General features: G+C 34.4%; 1 protein-coding gene across 2 annotated transcripts in view; it reads left to right on the forward strand.

The window, feature by feature from the left end:
* USP32 (ubiquitin specific peptidase 32) overlaps positions 1 to 20054 on the forward strand; it is a 262811-nt gene that overhangs the window by 152829 nt on the left and 89928 nt on the right. For both annotated transcript variants that reach the window (XM_072646922.1, XM_072646921.1), the window contains exons 6-8: positions 10406 to 10537; positions 17122 to 17229; positions 19434 to 19549. In XM_072646922.1, the coding sequence (XP_072503023.1) occupies positions 10406 to 10537; positions 17122 to 17229; positions 19434 to 19549 (356 nt within the window). The remainder of the gene's footprint in view (positions 1 to 10405; positions 10538 to 17121; positions 17230 to 19433; positions 19550 to 20054) is intronic.

The raw sequence follows: 20054 nt of genomic DNA on the forward strand, positions 1-20054 counted from the left end.
AAAAAGCCAGAACATTGCCTCAGAGCAGCAGAAATAAACAGGAGTTGGGGTAAAGCAGTTGACTAATTGAGAAGACTTCAGGAAAGACCAAAAGCCTCCATCTGAGTGAAGTCCAAACACCTCCAAGCTAACACTGGAGAATCAACAAACAAACAAACCCTGGGGACAGCTGGGTTAGGAGGCAGCCTTAGTCTCAGCCTCAGGAACTTTCACCTCTAGAAGGTGTGGGGATTGGAAGACTGAGTTGTAGAAGATTGAAGGAGCTTCCAACTATTGGACTCCAAGCATGTCTCAGGCTGGGTCTGTGGGAGAGAAGGAGTTAACACCTATTTGATGAGTGCAGTAAGAGAAGGGCAGGGACCCCGCTGGTAGTGGGCATTTGCAGGAGAGCAGAATCCCTGGTTTCAGTTCCTAGACAGAGAGGACAACTGTAGTTTGCAGCCACTGGACGGAGGACAGAGGGAGCAAGAGTGTTTGTGAGGCTGCATGACTTGAAGCCCCAGCAAGGTTAGGCCCCAGGGCAGACCTCAGAAAAAAAAAAGTAAGAAGGACCTGAAGCCTGGGACTTCATTCCCCACACCTTGGGACTAGAACTTGATTATATTTGTAGCTGCTAAAAAAAAAAAAACCAGAATAAAAATTAAAATGAGTAAGTAAAGGAAAAAGAAACCAACTATAGATAGCAACTGTGGGAATAGAGAAGGTCTGGGTTGATATTTAGAGGAAGATAGTAGAGCTAAAAAAAGACACTCCTTTTTCAATGAGAAACATGAAATGATCCCAAGCACAAAAAGACTTCTTAGAAGAACTTAAAAAAGACTTTTAAAAACCAAATAGGAGACATTGATGAAGAATTAGAAAAAAATAAGAGAAATTTATAAATTGAATGAATTTATAAATTAAATGAAGAGAAATTATGAAAAGAAAGTCAACCCAATTCGAAATAGAGAATCAAAAACTTAAGGCAGAAAATAGTTCCTTGAAAACTATAATTGGGCAAGGAGAAGTTAATGACATTATAAGACACCAACAAATCATAAAACAAAATAAAAATGAAAAAAATAGAAGAGAATGTGAACCATTCCAGAAACTGATCTGGAGAACAGATTGAGGAGAAATAATGTAAGAATAGTCAGACTATCTGAAAATTACAGTAAAAAAAAGGTTCTTTATATAATGTTATAAAAATTATCAAGGAAAATTTCCCTGAAGTTCTAGAACAAGAAGGCAAAGTAGAAATAGAAAACATCCACTGATCACCGCCTTAAAGAGATACCAGGAGGACAACTTATAGGAATATCATAGCCAAGTTTCAGAGCTGCCAGATTAAGGATAAAATATTGCACACAACAAGAAAAAACCAATTTAAATATCCTAGAGCTACAGTATGGATTACACAAGGCCTAGCAGCTACTATGCTGAAAGACTGTAGGTCTTGGAATACTATATTTAATAGAACAAAAGAGTTGGAGTTATTACCAAGGAGAATTTCCTCAGCAAAATTAAGTATAATCCGTACTGAAAGAAAAGGACATTTAACAAACGGAAAGACTTTCAAGTATTTGTGATAAAAACAGCAGACTTTGAGGGAAAATTTGACATACAAGATCCAGGAGAAATATAAGGTAAACATTAAAGATCAATTATAAGGGACTCAATAAGATCAAATTGTTTACTTCTCATATGTGAAAATGTTATTGGTACTCTTATGCCTGTCATCATTATTTGGGTAGTTTGAAGGAGAGGCTTGGGTTGAGCTGTGTGTGATAGGGTGGTTCTAAAAAAAAAATAAAACTGTAGGGAGAGATAGCAAGGTGTAATAATCTCATATAAATGAAGCATGAAAGTAAGAATTGATCCAGAAGAAGCAAGAGGGGTAGAGTGGGTAGTGCTGGAACATTACTCTCATTGAGAATGGATTGAAAAGGGAACAACATACTCATCTAGAAAGGTATAAAAGTCTTCTAAATTCAGAGAGAAATATGAGGGCAAGGAGAGAAGATAAGGGAGGACTAGACTCTTAGAGGGCTGGGTAGGTTAAGGAATAGTAGGTAAAGGTTGTAGGTAGATGTAAATGAAAGGACTGAGGAAGGATAGGGTAAATAGAGTGAGGATAGTGAGGAAAAATAGGAAGGAAGGAAATACACAACAAGTAATTATAGCTAAGAATGTGAATGAAACAAATTTACTCATGAAATGGAAATAGCAGATTAAAACTTTGAATTCAACAATATGTTGCTTTCAAGAAACACAGTAAAAATGAGATACACACAAAGATAAAATAAAGAACTGCAGTAGAATTTATTATGTAAAACAAAGCAGGGATAGTAATCATGATCTCAAAGTTGAAACTAAAATAGATTTAATTAAGAGAAAAATAGGGAAATTAGACTGTGTATCACCAATATTATTCATTATTGTTTTAGACTATTTAAAACAACTAAACACTATAAAATACCTGCGAGTATGCCTGCCAAAACAGACACAGGAACTACATGAAAATAAATATAAAATACTTTTTATATAAATAAAATCAGATTTAAATAATTGAAGTAACATTTATTGTTCATGGATAGGTAAAGCCAATATAATTTTTAAAATGAGTTTTACGTAACTAATCTATTTATTCAATACCATCACAATTAAATTACTGAAAAAATTGTTTTACTGAGTTAGAAAAAATAACCAAGTTCATTTGGAAAAGCAAAAGATCAGGAATTTCAAAGAAACTAGGGAAAAGGGATGTAAAGGAAGGAGATTCAGCAGTATCAGACCTTAAATTATATTATAAGGCAATAGCATTATTGAAGGATAATTTGATTACGTTAAATTAAAATTTTCTTTTATAAACTAAGAGTCATTCGGATAGGATATGATGAAGTTGGAATACTGTTGTGCTATAGGAAATAATGAGCTGGTTGATTTAGAACAACATAGAAAGACTTGGACATTTGAAGGAAGATGCTGTTCACCTCCAGAGAAAGAGGTGACAAGGGGAAAAGTGCATAATGCAGTCTTACATGTATGTGTTTGTGTGTATGTTTTTAGATATCTCTGGGTGTGTGTATTCATGTTTAGCTGTAGCCTTTTTTAGGTTAGGGGTGGGGAGAGGGGAAAAATTTAAAAGTACACAGCAGAGAACAAGCGAAAACCTAGAGAGAAGCAAAGAAAAGCTTGGTAACAATGAAGAATATCATACCTGGAAAAACTAAGTATAATGAGAAGAAATTGACTTTTCATTTAATTTTAATAGAAATATAGAATTTCCTAGCATTCCTGATGAAAAGACCATAGCTGAGTAAAAAATTTGACATACTACCAACACAGAAATGAAGAAAAGCATGAAAAGGTAAACATTAGTGAGCATTCATAAGGGTCTAAACGAAGTTGAGCTGTTTGCATTCATATATAGGGAGAGAGGATACATGTAGCTCCTTGGAACTCTTATCATCACCTGAGATGATATAGGCAGACTGACTAGGTGGAGGGCCTGAGAATGAATCTGTTATGTTTTGATGCTTCCAAAAGAAGAATGAAATGGGTGGGATGTAGAAACTCACTGGAAGAGGGTGGAAGGGAGAAGAAGAAAGGAGAATATTATCTCACATAAGTAAAATGGTCAAATAGGTATCAACCTAATAGTTGCCCCCTCAAGGGCAGCAGGAGGGAGAAGGAAGCACCTGCTTCCCACTGTCATCTGAACCTCATCCTCAACAAGAGGAAAGAATGCACATACACAAATAGTCTGGTGTAGAAATAGGTTTTAACCATCAGGGAAAAACAGTAGTGATAGAGGTTAAGAGAAAGGAGTTGAATAAGAAAGAGAGTAGATTATGAGAAGGATTCAAGAAAAGCAAAATTTACTTTAAAGAGGGGTGGGAGAAAAAGTGGAGGAAAAATATGAGAATAGGATGGAGTGAAATTCACAATTTACAATCATAACTGTGAATATGAATGGGATGAACTTGTTCATAAAGCAGAAAAGGATAGTAGACTTGATTAGAAACCAGAATCCAGAAAATATATTATTTGCCAAAAAACCACTTGAAACAGAGAGAAACAGAGTTAAAATAAGGAGCTGGAGCAGAATCTTTTATGCTTCATGTGAAGTAAATGTAGTGGGAGCATTCGTGATCTTAGACACTTCAACAGGCAAAAGGACACTTAATTAAGAAAGAGAAGCAAGAACAGTATATTTTGCTAAAAGGCACCATGTACAGTGAATTTACATATATGTATATGTGTGTGTGCATCTATGTATATCTATATCTATATGCACTAAGCATATTGGCACCAAATAGCATGTCGTCCATATTCTTAAAGGAATAGGAGCTCATTTAAAGTTATAGGGAGAAATAGACGGTAAAACTCTTAATACCAGGGGAATCTCAATTTACCCCTCTAAGACCTTGATAAATTTAACTAAAAAATAAATGAGAAATGAAGGATGTGAAAAGAATTTTTAGAAGAGTTAGATATGGTAGACCTGGAGAGCAATTAATGGGAATAGAAAAGAGTTTACCTATTTCTCAGCTGTGTATGATACTTTAAAAACAATTGGCCATATTGTTGTTGTTAAATTGTTTTCCTGTTGTGTCTGACTCGCTGTGACCCCATCTGAATTTTCTTGGCAGAGATACTGGGGTGGTTTGCCCTTCTCTATCTCCTTTTACAGATAAGAAACTGAGGCAAAGAGGGTTAAGTGGCTTGGTCATACTGACTGATAGCTAAGACTGGAATTTGAATCTTTCTGGATCCAAACCTGATACTCTACCCACTGTGCTACCTACTGGTTATAAAAAAAGAACATAAAAACCTCATACACAGATGCCAAAAAGCAGAAAATATTAACTGGATGTTTTCTGACCATAATGCAATAAATTATTGCATTCAATAAAGACCATTTGAATCAAAGATTAAAAATTAATAGGAAATTAAATAACTTAATCCTAAAGAATGGATGAATCAAAGAAGAAATTACAGGAATAATAATGCCTTTTCAAGATAATGGTAACAATGTGACAGCATACCAAAATTTGTGGGATTCAGGCAAAACTATAGTCAGGGGAAGATTTATGTCTCTAAGTTTACTTCAGCAGTGGAAGAAAAAAGAGATCAATTAATTATTTATGCAATATTTTTTAAAAACCTAGAAAACCAACAAATCAGTACTCCCCAGTTAAACATGAAAAAAATAGCTTGAAAAATCAAAGGAAAGAGAACAAAATTCAAAGCAGAAAAATCATTGAACTAATAAATAAAACAAGGAGCTTAAAAAAATACAATAAGATATATAAGCAGTTATCTAATTTGATGAAGAAGAAAGAAGGAACAAAATTACCAGTATCAAAAGTTAAACAGGTGAATTCACAATCAATGAAGAAGAAATAAAAGCAATCATGAAGAATTCTTTTGCTCAACTTTCTGTCTATAAAATTGACAGTCTAAGTGAATTGGATAAATATCTGCAAAATATGAATTGACCAGTTTAAAGAATTAATAGTATGCTAATCCATCTGTTCCTCAGGTTTTTCTCTCTGAGAGTTTATGGCTGATTCAGTTTATTTTTGAAAGATAGGCTTATATAAGTATTCACAGGAGATTTGTGGACAATTGTGATTTCATAAAATTAAAGGCTTTTTGCACACACAATCCAGCGTAGCTAATATTAGAAGAGAATCAGGAAACTGGGAGAACATTTTGCAACAATTTTCTGATAAAGGTATCATTTCTAAGACATACGGGACAGTAATTCTTGTTTATAAAAACAGGAACCATTCTGTGGCTAATAAAATGATCAAAGAATAAGCAGTTTTCATAGGAAGAAATCCAAATTATCAATAATTGTATGAAGAAATGCTCTAAATCAAAGGTGTCAAACTTGCAAACTAGATTAAAATGTAATTCGGAAATATTTACAAAATAAAAATAGTAGTCTAATACAAATAATATTATTTTGTGGTTTTCTAAAGTCAGTATGTGACCTGTAGGGATCAATTTCTAAGTTTGACACCACTGTTCTAAATCATTAATTATTAGATAAAGTTAAATTAAAACAACTCCGATGTACTACTTCATACCCACTAGACTGGTAAACTTGACAAAAATGGGAAATCACAAATGTATGAGGGGCTGTTATTAAACAGATACTTTAATGTACTTTACAACTATGAACTAGTCTAGCCATGTTGGAAAGCAATTTTTAACTCTTCCCAAAATGCTATTTAACTGTGCATAAATTTTGACTCAGTGATGCTGAGGTCAATACCTATTGAGGTCAAAGAAAGGAAAAAGATTCATATGTAGAAAAATATTTATAATATCTCTATTTCTGGTGGCAAAGAATTGTAAACTGATAGATTGCCCATCAAATGAGTGAACATATTATAGTATTATAATATGTATTGCATGAATTGATTCAGAATATCAACCTTCGCAATAACCGTAACAATTGTATAAAAAATATTTTTCAAAAGCTTTGGAACTCTGAACACAGCAGTGAAAAATAGTGAAGTCAGAAGACCAGTGATGAAACATAAGTGTAAGGATCAAGGCATTAAGGAAATAGGCATTTATGCAGTGTCTTCTATTAAGAGGTCCCTTGAATTTGTCTTTTTGAGTTGCCATAGTTTCCAGAAACACTGTACTTGAAGTCCTGCAAGAGGCCCTGAATGCGTCAGGTGCGAAGCCCCAACCTGAGCTGACATAATTTGTTATTTGTGCCCCAAAATGCACTCCCTGTGTGTCCTTGGGAGTCAAGATAAATGCCAGTCATTCTGCACTAGACTGGGGAAACTGCTTGTGCATCTGGGACCCTCGCAGATAAACAGACCATTTTATCTTCATAGTCTGGCTGTTACAGGGATGAGGAACCTGCTGCCCTGGAGGCTGCAGATTCCCCACCTCTGGAGCAATTCCCAAGGGAAAAGAATGCTGTTTTGCCATCTTAATTATTCATTATTTCTCCTCCCCTGCTTCTCCTATTTAGGTAGAGATTTCTGTTTCTCCTTCTCTTTTTGTCACAATTTCATAACTTTTGTAAGTTTCTATTTGGATTGTGAACTCTTTGCCCTGACTTAGGGTTCCACATGCATGTCATTTCTCTTCTAATGAATCTAATTACCACGCAGTGTCTCATGGACTTGTAATATTGTTTTTGATTAACACTACTATGTAACAGGCACTGTGCTAAGCTACATTTCTAAGTATTACTTCACTTCATTCTCACAAGAATGATGAGGGTAGTACTGTTATCCCCATTTTACAATTGAGGAGACAAACAAACAGAGGTTACATGACTTAACCAGGGACACACCTCTAGTAAATGTGTGATTCCAGGCCCAGTGCTCTATTCACTGTAGTACCAGCTGCCTTCTACCTCTTCACAGAGAGTTAACGTACTTGAGATGCACAGTGGGATATTTGTTCCCAGATCAGGGCCATTGTGTTGATTTATGTTGTCAGATTGTATGTATTTCCTACAAGTAAGGAGATATACATGGAGGAAATGGTAAGTTAGTGACTAGTGACAGACATTACTAAAACATTTTTTTAAATGCATCCAAGAAAACGAAAAAGTGAAAGAAGGGATCATTTTTTTTACAACCCTATTAAATTTTGTTTATATGTACACACACACACATGCAAATTGTACTTAACAGAAGTTTTTTAGATTATTTTCATTTTCTTTGAAAACTTAAATAAATTTGGGTACTATTTGAAAAACCACAATCCTGATTTGAGCTTTATACAAAGGTGAAAACTATTTTACAATTTTTTCTTTCCTAAAAGCATTTTTACAAAATAAACTCAAAACTTGTAGATCTACTCTAATAGCTAACTTTTGTTTTGTCACTACACTTCAATGACTGGAGGAGAATGAGTCTGGCAACTTTGACTACCTCTACCTCACTTAAATCTGATTCATACTCAAGTCAAGACATCACTCTCATGGTATCATTGGTCCTTTTCCAGAGAGAAGGCTGAACAGCATCAACAACCAGTACATCTGTGAAATGAAACTTGTATACTGTTAGCAAAGCTAGAACAGATTTCCCTGCCAGATACTTTCTACCAATAGTCTTAGAGTTTCTTACCTGAGGTCCATTGATAGTTTTAGGGGACCTGTGAATTTAGATGGAGAGGAAAACCACATTTTATATTCACCAACATCTAACTGAAATTTAACATTCCCTTCAATTATTAAAAAAAATATCAGGTCTAGAGTCTCTATTAGATTGCCAAAAGGGCCCATGACACAAAAAAAGGTTAAGAACCTCTGGCCCCTTCTTCTTCACATAAGCAATTAATAATCCACATTTCTTTACCTCATAGACATTTAAAAAGGTCTGTTAATTCCACCTCAGCAAACCACTATCTTTCCCTCTCATACCTCCTTTTCCCACAGCCACCATGTGAGTTCACATACCTCATACCTTTGACCTGGATAATAATAGATACTAACTTTCTAACTTGTCTTCCTAACCCATCTCTCTCCCCTTACCATCCTTTATTTAAAATTTTTATTATTTACATTTTTGGTCACAGCCTGTGATTTCATTAGTGTAGAGAATTCCCATTGTGGACACTTCCCCTCCTGACCCCTACAGGTCAGCTATTCATTTACAAGTTAGAATCATCTCCCTTTCCCCAGTATATTTATTATTTACTTATTTTTTAAAGTGGTCTTTTCTTTTAAATTTTGAGCTCCAAATTCTCTCCCTCACCTACTGAAAAGGCAGGCAAATTATATCAGTTATACATGTGAATTCATATTAATAATATTTCCATAATGAGAAAATTATATTTCAGTTTGCAGTCAGAGTTTCTTAGTTTTTTCTCTTTGGAAAGGTAGTTAGCATTTTTCATCATGAATCTTTTGGAATTGTCTTGGATCAATATATTGATAGAATAGCTAAGCCCTTCACAGTTGATCTTTATTGCAACATTACTATTACTATGCACAGTGATCTCCCAATATTTCTCACTTCACATAATATTCAAACTCCTTCCATGTTTTCAAGGTCCCAGTTTACTTCTCTTCCCTTATTACATGTTAACCAACTTGTACCTTCTCTTCTACCAAATATGTCATGTTCATTCCTTCCTGTGTAACTGTATGTGGTTTCTGTCACTTGATATTGCCTTTGCTACTTTACCTATCTAAATTCAAACTAAAGGCACAATTTAATTCCTTTCTCTTCCATGGAGACTTTGCCACTCCTGGCCATCATTTCTAAAACATGCTGCCTAGCATCTTCATCTCCTTCCTATCCACCATTTGAATCTTGGTCTCTTCCCCTGAGCTTCCTCTTCTTGTAGTTATTCCAGTAGCTAAGGTTTCACCTAATCTTAATCTGGAACCAGGTCCCTACATCTCTTCCTAGCCACCATTTAAAAATCATATATCTCTATGTGCAGCTTACCCTTCCTTTCCTTTTCCAGCTTCCCTTTATGTGTCTTCTTCCCCCATTAAGGTGTAAACTCTTCAAGGGCAAGAACTGAATCCTGCTTACTTTTTATATATATTCCCAGAACTTCACACAGTGCTTTGACTGGAGATGAGCACTTAAATGCTCTGTCTCTTGATTTCCAATTCTTCTGAATTCCAATAATATTTATAGTCTCTATCATACAATTTGCCATTTTAATTTTACCCTATGCTATATTCTTTAATTGTTTTATATATATTTATTTTGCCTTCTTACTAAATTATAAACCCTTGGAAAGCAGGGACCATGTCTTTCTGTACCTAACATATTTCTTAGCATATCATGGCTGCTGGGTTAATAGTTTTGGTTTGACCCCAGATGCATTTGGTTTGTTTTCCCTTTTATTATTGATAAGGAAATTAATTACAAAATGTAACTATAACTAACTCTTTTCTGTGACTATTCTCCTATATTCACTGATAAACAAGGGAATTATTGTAATTTCAAGACATACTTATTGAAAAGATATTTCCTTGGTTTCCCTTCTTTTTTATTCTATCATTTAAAAGATTATGCATATTTTATTGATTTTGAAATTTAAATGCCAAATAATTTATAAAATGAGTAACATAATTATCCTGTTATTTTTGTATTCTTGCATCTTGCAGGTAATTTTAAAAAAATTATAGATTTTTTAAATAGCTCATACTACCGAGTGTATTATTTCTGTTTTTTAAGCCTGTTTACTTTATTGGTCATTTCTCATCAGTTTTCTCACCATTTAAAAAAATAATAAATTTGATTTTTCCCCCAGTGGGTTGAGTTTTTTGTCCTATTTAATTTGAAGTCATGCAGACTTATTTTTAGTAATGCAGTTAGAAAACAAAATGTTTGCTTTGAATTTGTCGCCAAAATAAAATGACTATCCAGGCCACCTAGCTGGTTTACTTTTCTGTTTGATTTGCCTCTGTCAGTGGAAGAATCAGACATCATTGATCTTGAGAAACGCTATTGGCTGCTGAAGGCTCAATCCCGGACTGGTCGTTTTGATTTAGAGACATTTGGCCCTTTGGTTTCGCCACCCATTCATCCATCTCTGAGTGAAGGTAGGAGCCATTCTCATTGCCTGTAATGTCCATTTGTTGAATTTTTCTCTTCCCACCCCACCCCCATCCCCTAGATCAGTCTTCATCCATGATGCTTCCTTAGCATGTTTTTTTATCTAATTGCTTAGTAATTGAAGGCCTGTTAAACGTGTGAAATCCTTCAGGGGTTAATTTTCTCTTCTACCCTTACCATCCCAAGTTAACAACGAGTGTTTTGAATGATTTATCAAAGATTTACCAGAATAATGTTCTGAATGTGTCAGACTATCTTATATGGAAAAGCTAGTTCCATTGTATTTTACCTTGGTCTGACTGCATCTGGAATATTGTGTTCATTTCTTGGTAAAATATTTTAGAAAGGACATTGAAAAGGATTGGAAATTATGCCATATGATTACCTCTTGAAGCACTGATTGGAGATGTTTAGTCTAGAGAAGAGAAGATTTATGTAGGACATTATTTCTGTCTTCAGATATTTAAATTTTGTCATATAGAAGGGGGAATAGGCTCATTCTGCTCAGGTCTCAGAAAACAGAACTGACCCAGTGGATAGAAGTACATGGAGAAAAATGTTGAACTAAGTAGAAGAAAGTACTTCTTATGAATAGAGATATCCAAAAAGTGAATGGGTTGCCTGGTTAGTAGTGAGTTCCCTGACACTTAAGTGTTCAGTAGAGGCTCAGTGAACACTTGGGATGTTGTAAAGGGCATTCCTGCTTCATATGAGAGTTTTGGTTAAGCTTATCTCTGAGATCCTTTCCAGCTCTGTGATTTGATGATTCAAAAAGTCCCTTCAGACAAATTTTGCTTTCTTGTAATCCAGTAACGTGAAAGGAGAATTTTTAGGATACCAGAACTCCAGGGGATCTTAGCATCTAGTTCAGCTTCCTCATTCTGTAGATGAGGAAAATAGGGTCCCTAGAGATAAAGTGACTTTTCCCAGGCTAGAAAGCTAATCTAGAATGTGAATCAGGTCTTTTGATTTCATTGGTTTAATAATGTTTCCACCGTACCTCAGCTGCCACTCACAAAAGGTTTTTACTTTATCCCCAAAAGAATTTTAATGGAGTTCTTCAGCCATCTATAAACATTTTATATCTAAACAAAGTAGCTAAGCTTATTTAACTTTATTTATAAAGTTTTTCCCTTCTGTTTCCTCTCAAAGCCATTTTTAAAAGGGATATTATACTGACACCCTTATTAGAGAAAAAACAATTCAGTAGATATGAGAGAAATCCCACAAACTAGCCATTCCAAGTCATTGCAGCCTCATGAAGAATATTGAGATACTAAAAAAGTTTGAGGACTAAAAGTTAATCATCAAGCTCCAAACCATTAACTATAATTTCTTATTATTTGAGGATTTTATTCTCAAAATTTTTATATTAGTCATTACTATTGAGATATTAACATGTAATCAATAAGCAATATTATTACAGTTGTAATACAATGAATGAATAAATGAACATCAGTGATATGTTCAGTGTCTCAGAATTTGAAATTTTCACATCTGAGTCATGAATTTTTTATCTACTAAGTTATTTCAGGTCTGGAAGAGTAGCTTTAAGGAACCTTGTAAAGATAGAAAATAGCATATGTATTCCTTGCTATTTCTTGTCTCTGGAGAGTGCCCTTCTCCAAAAAGCTTGAAATCCTTTTTTTCCCCAGATTCTTAAAAAGTTCAATCTTTAGTTCTTACAGTTCCTTGATACTTCCTTGGATCTGTGATCTAATTAATGCAGATATTCACTTATGCATATTGCAACCCTATCCTGTCCTGCCTTCTTATCCTTTGTGTTGCCTTTTTGCTTTCCCATAAATATTCCACAGAGGATGCACCTGATATTCTAGAGGCCTTCCGCTAAGACTTTTAAACATTTAATTAGTACAACTGCATCACTTAGTCTCCCTGTATCTGTTAATCCTCTCACCATATGACTAGCAAATCCTCTCTCACAATGGTTCATTTATTTGGTGATATTCTTCATAAGTCATCATAACACAGTAATTATGCTTCAGCCTACTTGTATCCACCATATTTATCTTCAGTATATTTTGAGTTGGCTATTATTTTCATTCTTTTGGGATTATGTTTATCCTTTGATATGCAGTGTATCATTGGGAGAATAGTAGTATTAAAAAATGAGTTATTGTGTTAGGGAATAGCTTAGAATCAGGGAAGGTACAACATAATTCCCTGAGCAATTCATCCATCTTCTTTACTCATTTTAAATTTGGGGGCCAATTCATTTTCCATTTTCAGTCCTTTTGCAAGATAGATATAGTGATTGAAAAGCTCATTATTCTGTCCATCCAACAGCATATCACAATCTGAGTATTACAGGATGTTTTTCCACTTGTTTTTCTTATTGCTAGATTAATCTCTTTTGAATAATCGTGGTTCCCATTTTGGGGGTAGAAGCCTGAGGCTTCATTCAGTCAACACAATGTCATCCACAAACAAGAAAGGAGGACCTTGCCATGTATAGAGAATCTTCTGTTAGGATCACATTCAGGACAGATCCTCAGTGACAGTGTAAACACCTTTGGCTAGCATACTTCCCTCTGCTTTTTGTGTTGCTTGATGTTGATGAGAGGATCTCTAAATAAAATTGTCACTGTGGTTGCATTTCTAAAAGAATCATAAATAATTTTAATGTAATCAGGAGAGCTACTTTGTTGAAGTGTCTTTAGTGCTGTTTTTCTCTAAAATCAAACATCCTTATGTTCAACAAATAGTTGCAGGATCTAGTCTTCTGTTGAAAATCATTTGTAGAAAAGCCCATCTATTCCCCTCTCATATTTTCATCAATAATGTCTTGAATACATATACTGAACACTATCATCATAAAGATTTTATAAAAATGAGATAGTAGGGCTCATAGGTCCTCAGTTGTGTGTGTGTGTGTATGTGTGTATGTGTAAAAATACTGTCCATGCTTTTTTTCTCTGTTCTTTTAGTATGTGCTGCTCTTTGATATCTTAAAAATTCACCTGTGAGTGCATTCATAATTATGTGTTAACCTTCAAAATGTCATTTTACTGTTACTACAGTTTTATTCTGTATATATTTGTATAGGTCAGCCCTTTTTTCAATTTTATCCTCTTAAATATCATTTCTGTTTTTTAAAGTACATCAGGTACCAAGGTGTTAAAATTAAAAAGCATGCCTCTGTCATCAATGACAAGAAAAAAATTGCTGTAGAAATTCTGACAGGTCTTTTCTGTTTTATGTCTTTTTGTTCTCCTTCAAGCTTCATCTGTCAATGCTGTTAGAATAAACCGACTTGATTGGACCTCAGGTCAAACTTCCCATGGGCTTGTTTATCCCTCCATTGTTGTTCACGGTTTTGTGATCTGCTAATACAATATTATTAGCTAAGTTCACTCCTTCCTTTTCTGTAATGTTTTGCAAATGAACTCATACTTATATATATATATATATATATATAACACTTAAAGGTTTGCAGTGCTCTCACCTCACATTGTATGGAGTAATTATCTTATTCATATAACACAGTAAATGTCAGAGGTGACATTTGAATCTGAGTCTCTACTGACTCAAAGTCCATTATATTGTACTACCTTTGTAACTATTGCCAACCTTGGCTGCAATGTTTCTACACTTAGCGAGGAGATCATGTGTTTTCTGCTTTAAGTAATTTCCAGGTTCTCTTGGCTTTGTTGTCTGGCAACTATTGTGCTTGTTTAAAATCAGTTAAACTTCTCTAAGAAATGGTAATAATCACAGTCCATGGCTTTACTTTGATCTGTTTCCCATTTTATATGTAATTTTAGTAACCAACATTTCTGATCCATCCTTTTTTGGCTCTCCTTCCAATTAAATCTATAAATGCTTTTGGGGTGATCTGGCTCTGTTGGATCTCGAAGCAAACTCTGTACAGGCTCCTATCTTGAGCAGAAACAGGTAATAGTGCCTGTAGCCACTATAATAAGTTATTTGGCCATAGAAACCTATGAAATAGAGGAAAAAATTTGAATAGGAAAAAGGAAAAGTATTAAGATTTTTTTGAAAGATTAAAAAAATTGAAATATATGTGTTTATATATACAAGTATATATGTCTACATATACAAGTATGTACAGTTATCTCTGCTTACATGTATGTGTATGTAGCCCAGAAGTGGTTAAGAATCCACCTACGTAAGCAGCGTAGTCTGTGAGCGTGGTTTCCAACAAGGCACTCTTTCTCTGCCTCTGGGCTTACTCATTCATCCCAGCCTACCCTTACTTTGAAAGGTCTGAGTGTTTTTCCCAGAGAGGAGCCAGCCAAAACAATGAGTCCATGGCTACCACTCGGACTTTGTCTCAAGATCTTAGGAATAACTTTGGTTAGGCAATATTGGTGATAGAAGTAAATAAACTCCTACTGCTTGTCACTGTGGTTCCCAAGCTCTTAACAGTATCCTTCCCATAAAATAAAATTCAGTAATCACATTATTAACTCCTAGATATAAAATATTTACTACACAATAAGACAAAAGTAATAATAAAGCTTTTTACTCAGTAGAAAACAAAAACACAAGTAAGTAAATCTAAGTTGCTAAGCAGGAGGCAGTCAGGAGTAATTAAAGTATCCTAATTCCTTCATAGACATCTCAGTATCTACAGGGAAGAGTGAAGAGGCACGTGAGTGGGGAAACCCACATCCCTAGCGAAATTCACACATCTGTATTGCAAGTCTTGATATCTTTTGATATCTATGATCCCTTCAGGAAATATCTGAACCTCATAAAGTCATTTCTCTACCAGCTACTTCTGATTTTTACTGCTCTCCTGTTAGGCAAAGCTCCTCCTCTTTTGTTCAAAAACCAGTGGACCAGTGAAAAATTCTTTTAATTCATAGTTCCCTTAACTGATTGCTGAGAAAATATTGTACGTAGGGGAAAAAAGCATATCAATATTGTACTTGTTCAGGTACAAACAGTTCCCTTAGGCCAGAGAACTGCAAAGCTCCTCATTTGGTTATTTAGGTAAAGTGGACAAACCCAATCTGTTCTCCATTCAGCAGAATTCTGCCTTTTCCATTCCATTCCAAAAAGAGAGTTCATAGCAAAACAGATAAAAACTTGTCTTTTTCACCTCTGTTTACAGATAGAGACAATCAGGTGCCCCAAATGGTTTTCTTTCTCTCATGCTGTAGATGGTGCTAGAGAGCAATAAGTACAGACAGCTCTTTCTACAGCAGCAGAATTCAACTCTCTTCCAGCTGAAGCAATAGCTGAAAAGCTGAGATGACCCAACCTTTCTGCAGTCAGTTATCAAAGAAATACCTTCCTTCCAATCAGCAGCTTCTTAGGGAAGCATTTAAGAGCCTCCCCATGAATAGTTAATTATCTTAACTGAAAGCATCTTTTTCTTTCTTTGTCTTCTTCTCCCTGGCTTCTTATGATTTCTACTCTTCTTACCTTAAGCTTCTGCTTTTTCTCTCTGCTTTCTAAATACCTCAGATTAATGCCTCCTTGTAAGCACTGAGTCATGACATAATGTGAAACTCAGTCCCACCTTTCTGCCAGGTATAATTCCAGGAGTCCTTATATCATCTTCCTGTAGTCCACAAACAGTTATTTGATTTACAACTTCTCAGTTATAACCTTCAAAACTTTAAAAGAAGTCACATACAAATAAACTGATGAACTGCAATGCCCATTAGCCATCATTACCTCAGTCATTATATCATCTTCAAACAGATTCTTTCAGTATATTTATCTGAAAGACTGTTTTCTCACTTGTCCTCAAATAGGCTGATTCTCCTTAGCGTTTTCATCCAGGAACTATTCACAAATTGATTGCTACAAGTTTCCCTCCCAGATGAAATTTTTCTACCCTTTTCTGCAACTAAACTTCATATACAAAAGCCACATTTACATTTATATCATAATGAAGCAGTGACAGTTGTGAGAAGGATATTCAATTTCTTATTTCCCAACTTGTTAATTATCCATTAATGACTTAATTGCATTAGTGGTTTGTGTTAATTTTTGTTTATTAATTCTTTCACTTTCTAGTTCTTTTTCAATTTCTAAATTCACACTACATTTATTTTCAGAAAAAAATGTCTGTTGGATATTGAATATTTGGGGGAAATGAGAGTATCTCTTCTTTTTGGGGATGGGATTGGGTCAAGAGAGATTGTGAGAATGAGAGAAAATGTGTGAAGATTGTGAGGTGAGATTAACGATTGAACACTTACTGGTAAGGAGAGAAAGGGTAGAGAAAGAGCAAAGTAATATTAGCACTATATCACCTGGGAGGTGAACAAACCCAAGGGGAGGTAAATAAGGTAGCATCCATGGCAATACTTTCTAAAAGAATCTAAGAGATATTTCTTATATGTCATCTGTGTCTGTGTGTGTGATTGTGCCAGGAAGTTTTTAGAAGAAGAAATTGTGTTCCGTAGCAATCTCTGTCCCTAGCTCTATTTGATTGCCACTGGTAGAAAATGCTATACATCTTGCCTATTTTATGGGAGAGGGACAAGTTTGTGAATGTCATACAAAAGTGTCAACAGTTACTTGAAATCTGGCTAGACATAGGTTGTCATGACACTTTACTATCTTCCAGGTTTGTTTAATGCCTTTGATGAAAATCGTGACAATCACATAGACTTCAAAGAGATATCCTGTGGATTGTCAGCATGTTGCAGGGGACCTCTGGCTGAAAGACAAAAATGTAAGTACATTAAATGTTTTCTGTCACCAAAACTGCAAACCAATAAGTTTCTGATTTAGATTAATTTAAAACTATCATTTGAGAAGACATGAATTTTTAGTAATTTTACCAAGGTGGTGAGAATCCTTTCAGGAAAAATTACCAAAAAATAAGAAAGCAGTTACATAGTACTTTAAGGTTTTCACATGCTTTACAGATATTATCTCATTTGATCCTCACAGTATTCTTAAGAGGTAGGTATTATTATCCTGATTTTACAGATGAAGAAACTGAGGCAGGGGGAGTTTAAGAGACTTGTCCTGAGTCACACAGCTTGTAAGGGTCTGAGACTGGATTTGAACTTGGATTTCTCTGACTCCAAATCTGGAGCTCTTACCACCCAGCTGCCTATGGTTTATTTCTCAGGATATGGAGAGTTAAAACATTGTCATGACATCTAGCCTGAATGAGAATAGATGTATTGCAGGATTGCTTATAAATGCATTTTTGCCTCTTTACTGATTTTAATTTATCCACTCTATTTTGTTATATGATCTTTGTTGTTAATGATGAGGTCGATATTTCAAATGGACTTTTGATTCCTATTAAATGAAGTAAATGGCAAAAATATATTGATGCTGATAGATTTGAAATTTTCAAAGAGAATATTTTCTTTTAATTTCTGTAATACTTATTGTTTCTTGAGTCATTTGAAGGATGGCTGTTAGATTAAAAATAAAATTTAGATGTTTATATAACTTGTGTTCATGAATATTTTATTGATTGTAAAATTTATTGGCAAAATACAGTTTTCTCTGTTTTTATTGAATACTAAAAGCCTTTTTAACCTAGAAGTGTTTAGCCAAAATGCAATTACAATATAAGTTCACAAGTACAAATATATTGTATTATTAAATCTTAAGCATATTTTAAGAAACTGTAGGCAGTTGACATTTAATTAATTTAGTTCATATATATTTACTAGGTTTTTTTTCCTGTCTCTTTCTAAAAATAAAATTTTGCAGTGATTGCTTGTAGCTGGTATTTAATTTGGGTTCCTTGATCTTATCTAGTAACGTAAACTATGAACAAGCTCATATATCATATTATACCAACCAAAAATCATTCCATAATCTGAGAACTTGAAAAACATACTTTTCTTTTTAAGTCATAATAATTCAAGTACCTGTCTTCATTTCAAATGGAGAATTGATTACTCCATTTTGATCTTGTTTAGGGATTAGATCCTGGCAAAAAAATTCTCTTAAGTAATATCATTAATCTTTTCCATCTTCAACCATTGTGATGGAATTAATCATTTCTGTGAAATCTAAAGTTGAGGTGAAGTTCTTTGTTTCTCAATGGAAGTTCATTATCCTTTTCAAAAAATTTTTCCTGATGTATTTAGGGATAAATTTAGGGATAAATCAAAGTAAATCATTTAGAATTAACTGCCAGTTTTTGACATGATGCATTCAAACTTTTGTGTAGAGCTGAAACTGTTACTCACTACTCATTGGATTTTAATACCACAAGACAAATGTTTCACTTTCAAGAAGTAAATGGAGAAATCAAGTTGCCTTTAACACTAGACTAGTGCACTACTTCTTACTATAAAAAGGCCATTTACGTTATGTGTATCTGAAGAAACTAAAAAACTCTCTTATGAGATCACCTTTTAAAGCTTTGAATTACTAAATTTAGAAATGCAATGTCACCCTTAAACCATCACCATGGTGACAAGACAGTTGATGAGGCTCAGATCCTAGCATTGCCATTCACTGCCTATTTAACTTTATCCAGTTCTTTTGAAAGCAGAGAATCTCAGTTTCTTCATTTTTAATATAATCTAATACGACCTTTAATAAACTTTCTGCTCTAAATCTGTGATCCCATGATATTATGAACTAAGAATAGTGTGTATTTCAAAACAGCTTAGCCTTTTCATTTAAACTTGAAGGAAAAGGGAGCCCTATTTAGAATGAAAGGACAATGTAAACCAAACCCTGAATATTTAATAGGGTATTTCGTTTATGTGTGATACAGCATGATTCTTTCTGATCCAAAACCCTGCGAATACCATTCTTAAACATTGTACTGTATGGCAACTTTACCCAAGGATACAGTTGTCTGAAAACTTTTTTGATTATCCAGAAACAATTATCAGTATTTTGCCAGATACTTGAGTATAAAAATAATTTATCTTAAGAATTTCTCTTCATTAGTTTGTTTTAAGGTGTTTGATGTTGACCGTGATGGAGTCCTCTCACGAGTTGAACTGAGAGACATGGTTGTTGCACTTTTAGAGGTCTGGAAGGACAACCGCATGGATGATATCCCTGTAAGTTCTGTGCTATGAACCTCTTGTGAAAGTTTTTCCCCTGTAAGCTGGGTGACAGAATCATGTCAGCTTGGTTACTTCTTAAAGTGTATGTAGTTGGGGAAGAAGGAGATTTAAATGCTTTGGGTTAACACTGGGATCTATTAGAATCTTTAGCTTTTTTAAAGACTCAACTTAAATGACATTTCCTATAAAATATCTTTTCTTCTTCCCCTAATTGTTAATTCTCTAGCTTTCTCTTCAACTTATTTATGTTTTGTATCTCTCAGTAAAATATAGGTTCCTGAAGACAAACATGATTTTCTGTTTTTGTTCTTGCATCCCTGGAACCTAGTACAGTGCCTTGTCCATAGGGTGCTTAATAAATGCTTATTTAAAAAAAATTGTGACTATCTTTTGTTTTTAGATCACCTTAATTTCCCAAAGTGGTTGACCCTTTCCCAGAGAGCTACCCCTCATAACAATAAAATAGAGGGGGAAAACAATTTCAGTAAAACTAACCAAC

This window comes from Notamacropus eugenii, chromosome 2 (assembly GCF_028372415.1).
Source record: "Notamacropus eugenii isolate mMacEug1 chromosome 2, mMacEug1.pri_v2, whole genome shotgun sequence".
NCBI classification, from domain to species: domain Eukaryota; kingdom Metazoa; phylum Chordata; class Mammalia; order Diprotodontia; family Macropodidae; genus Notamacropus; species Notamacropus eugenii.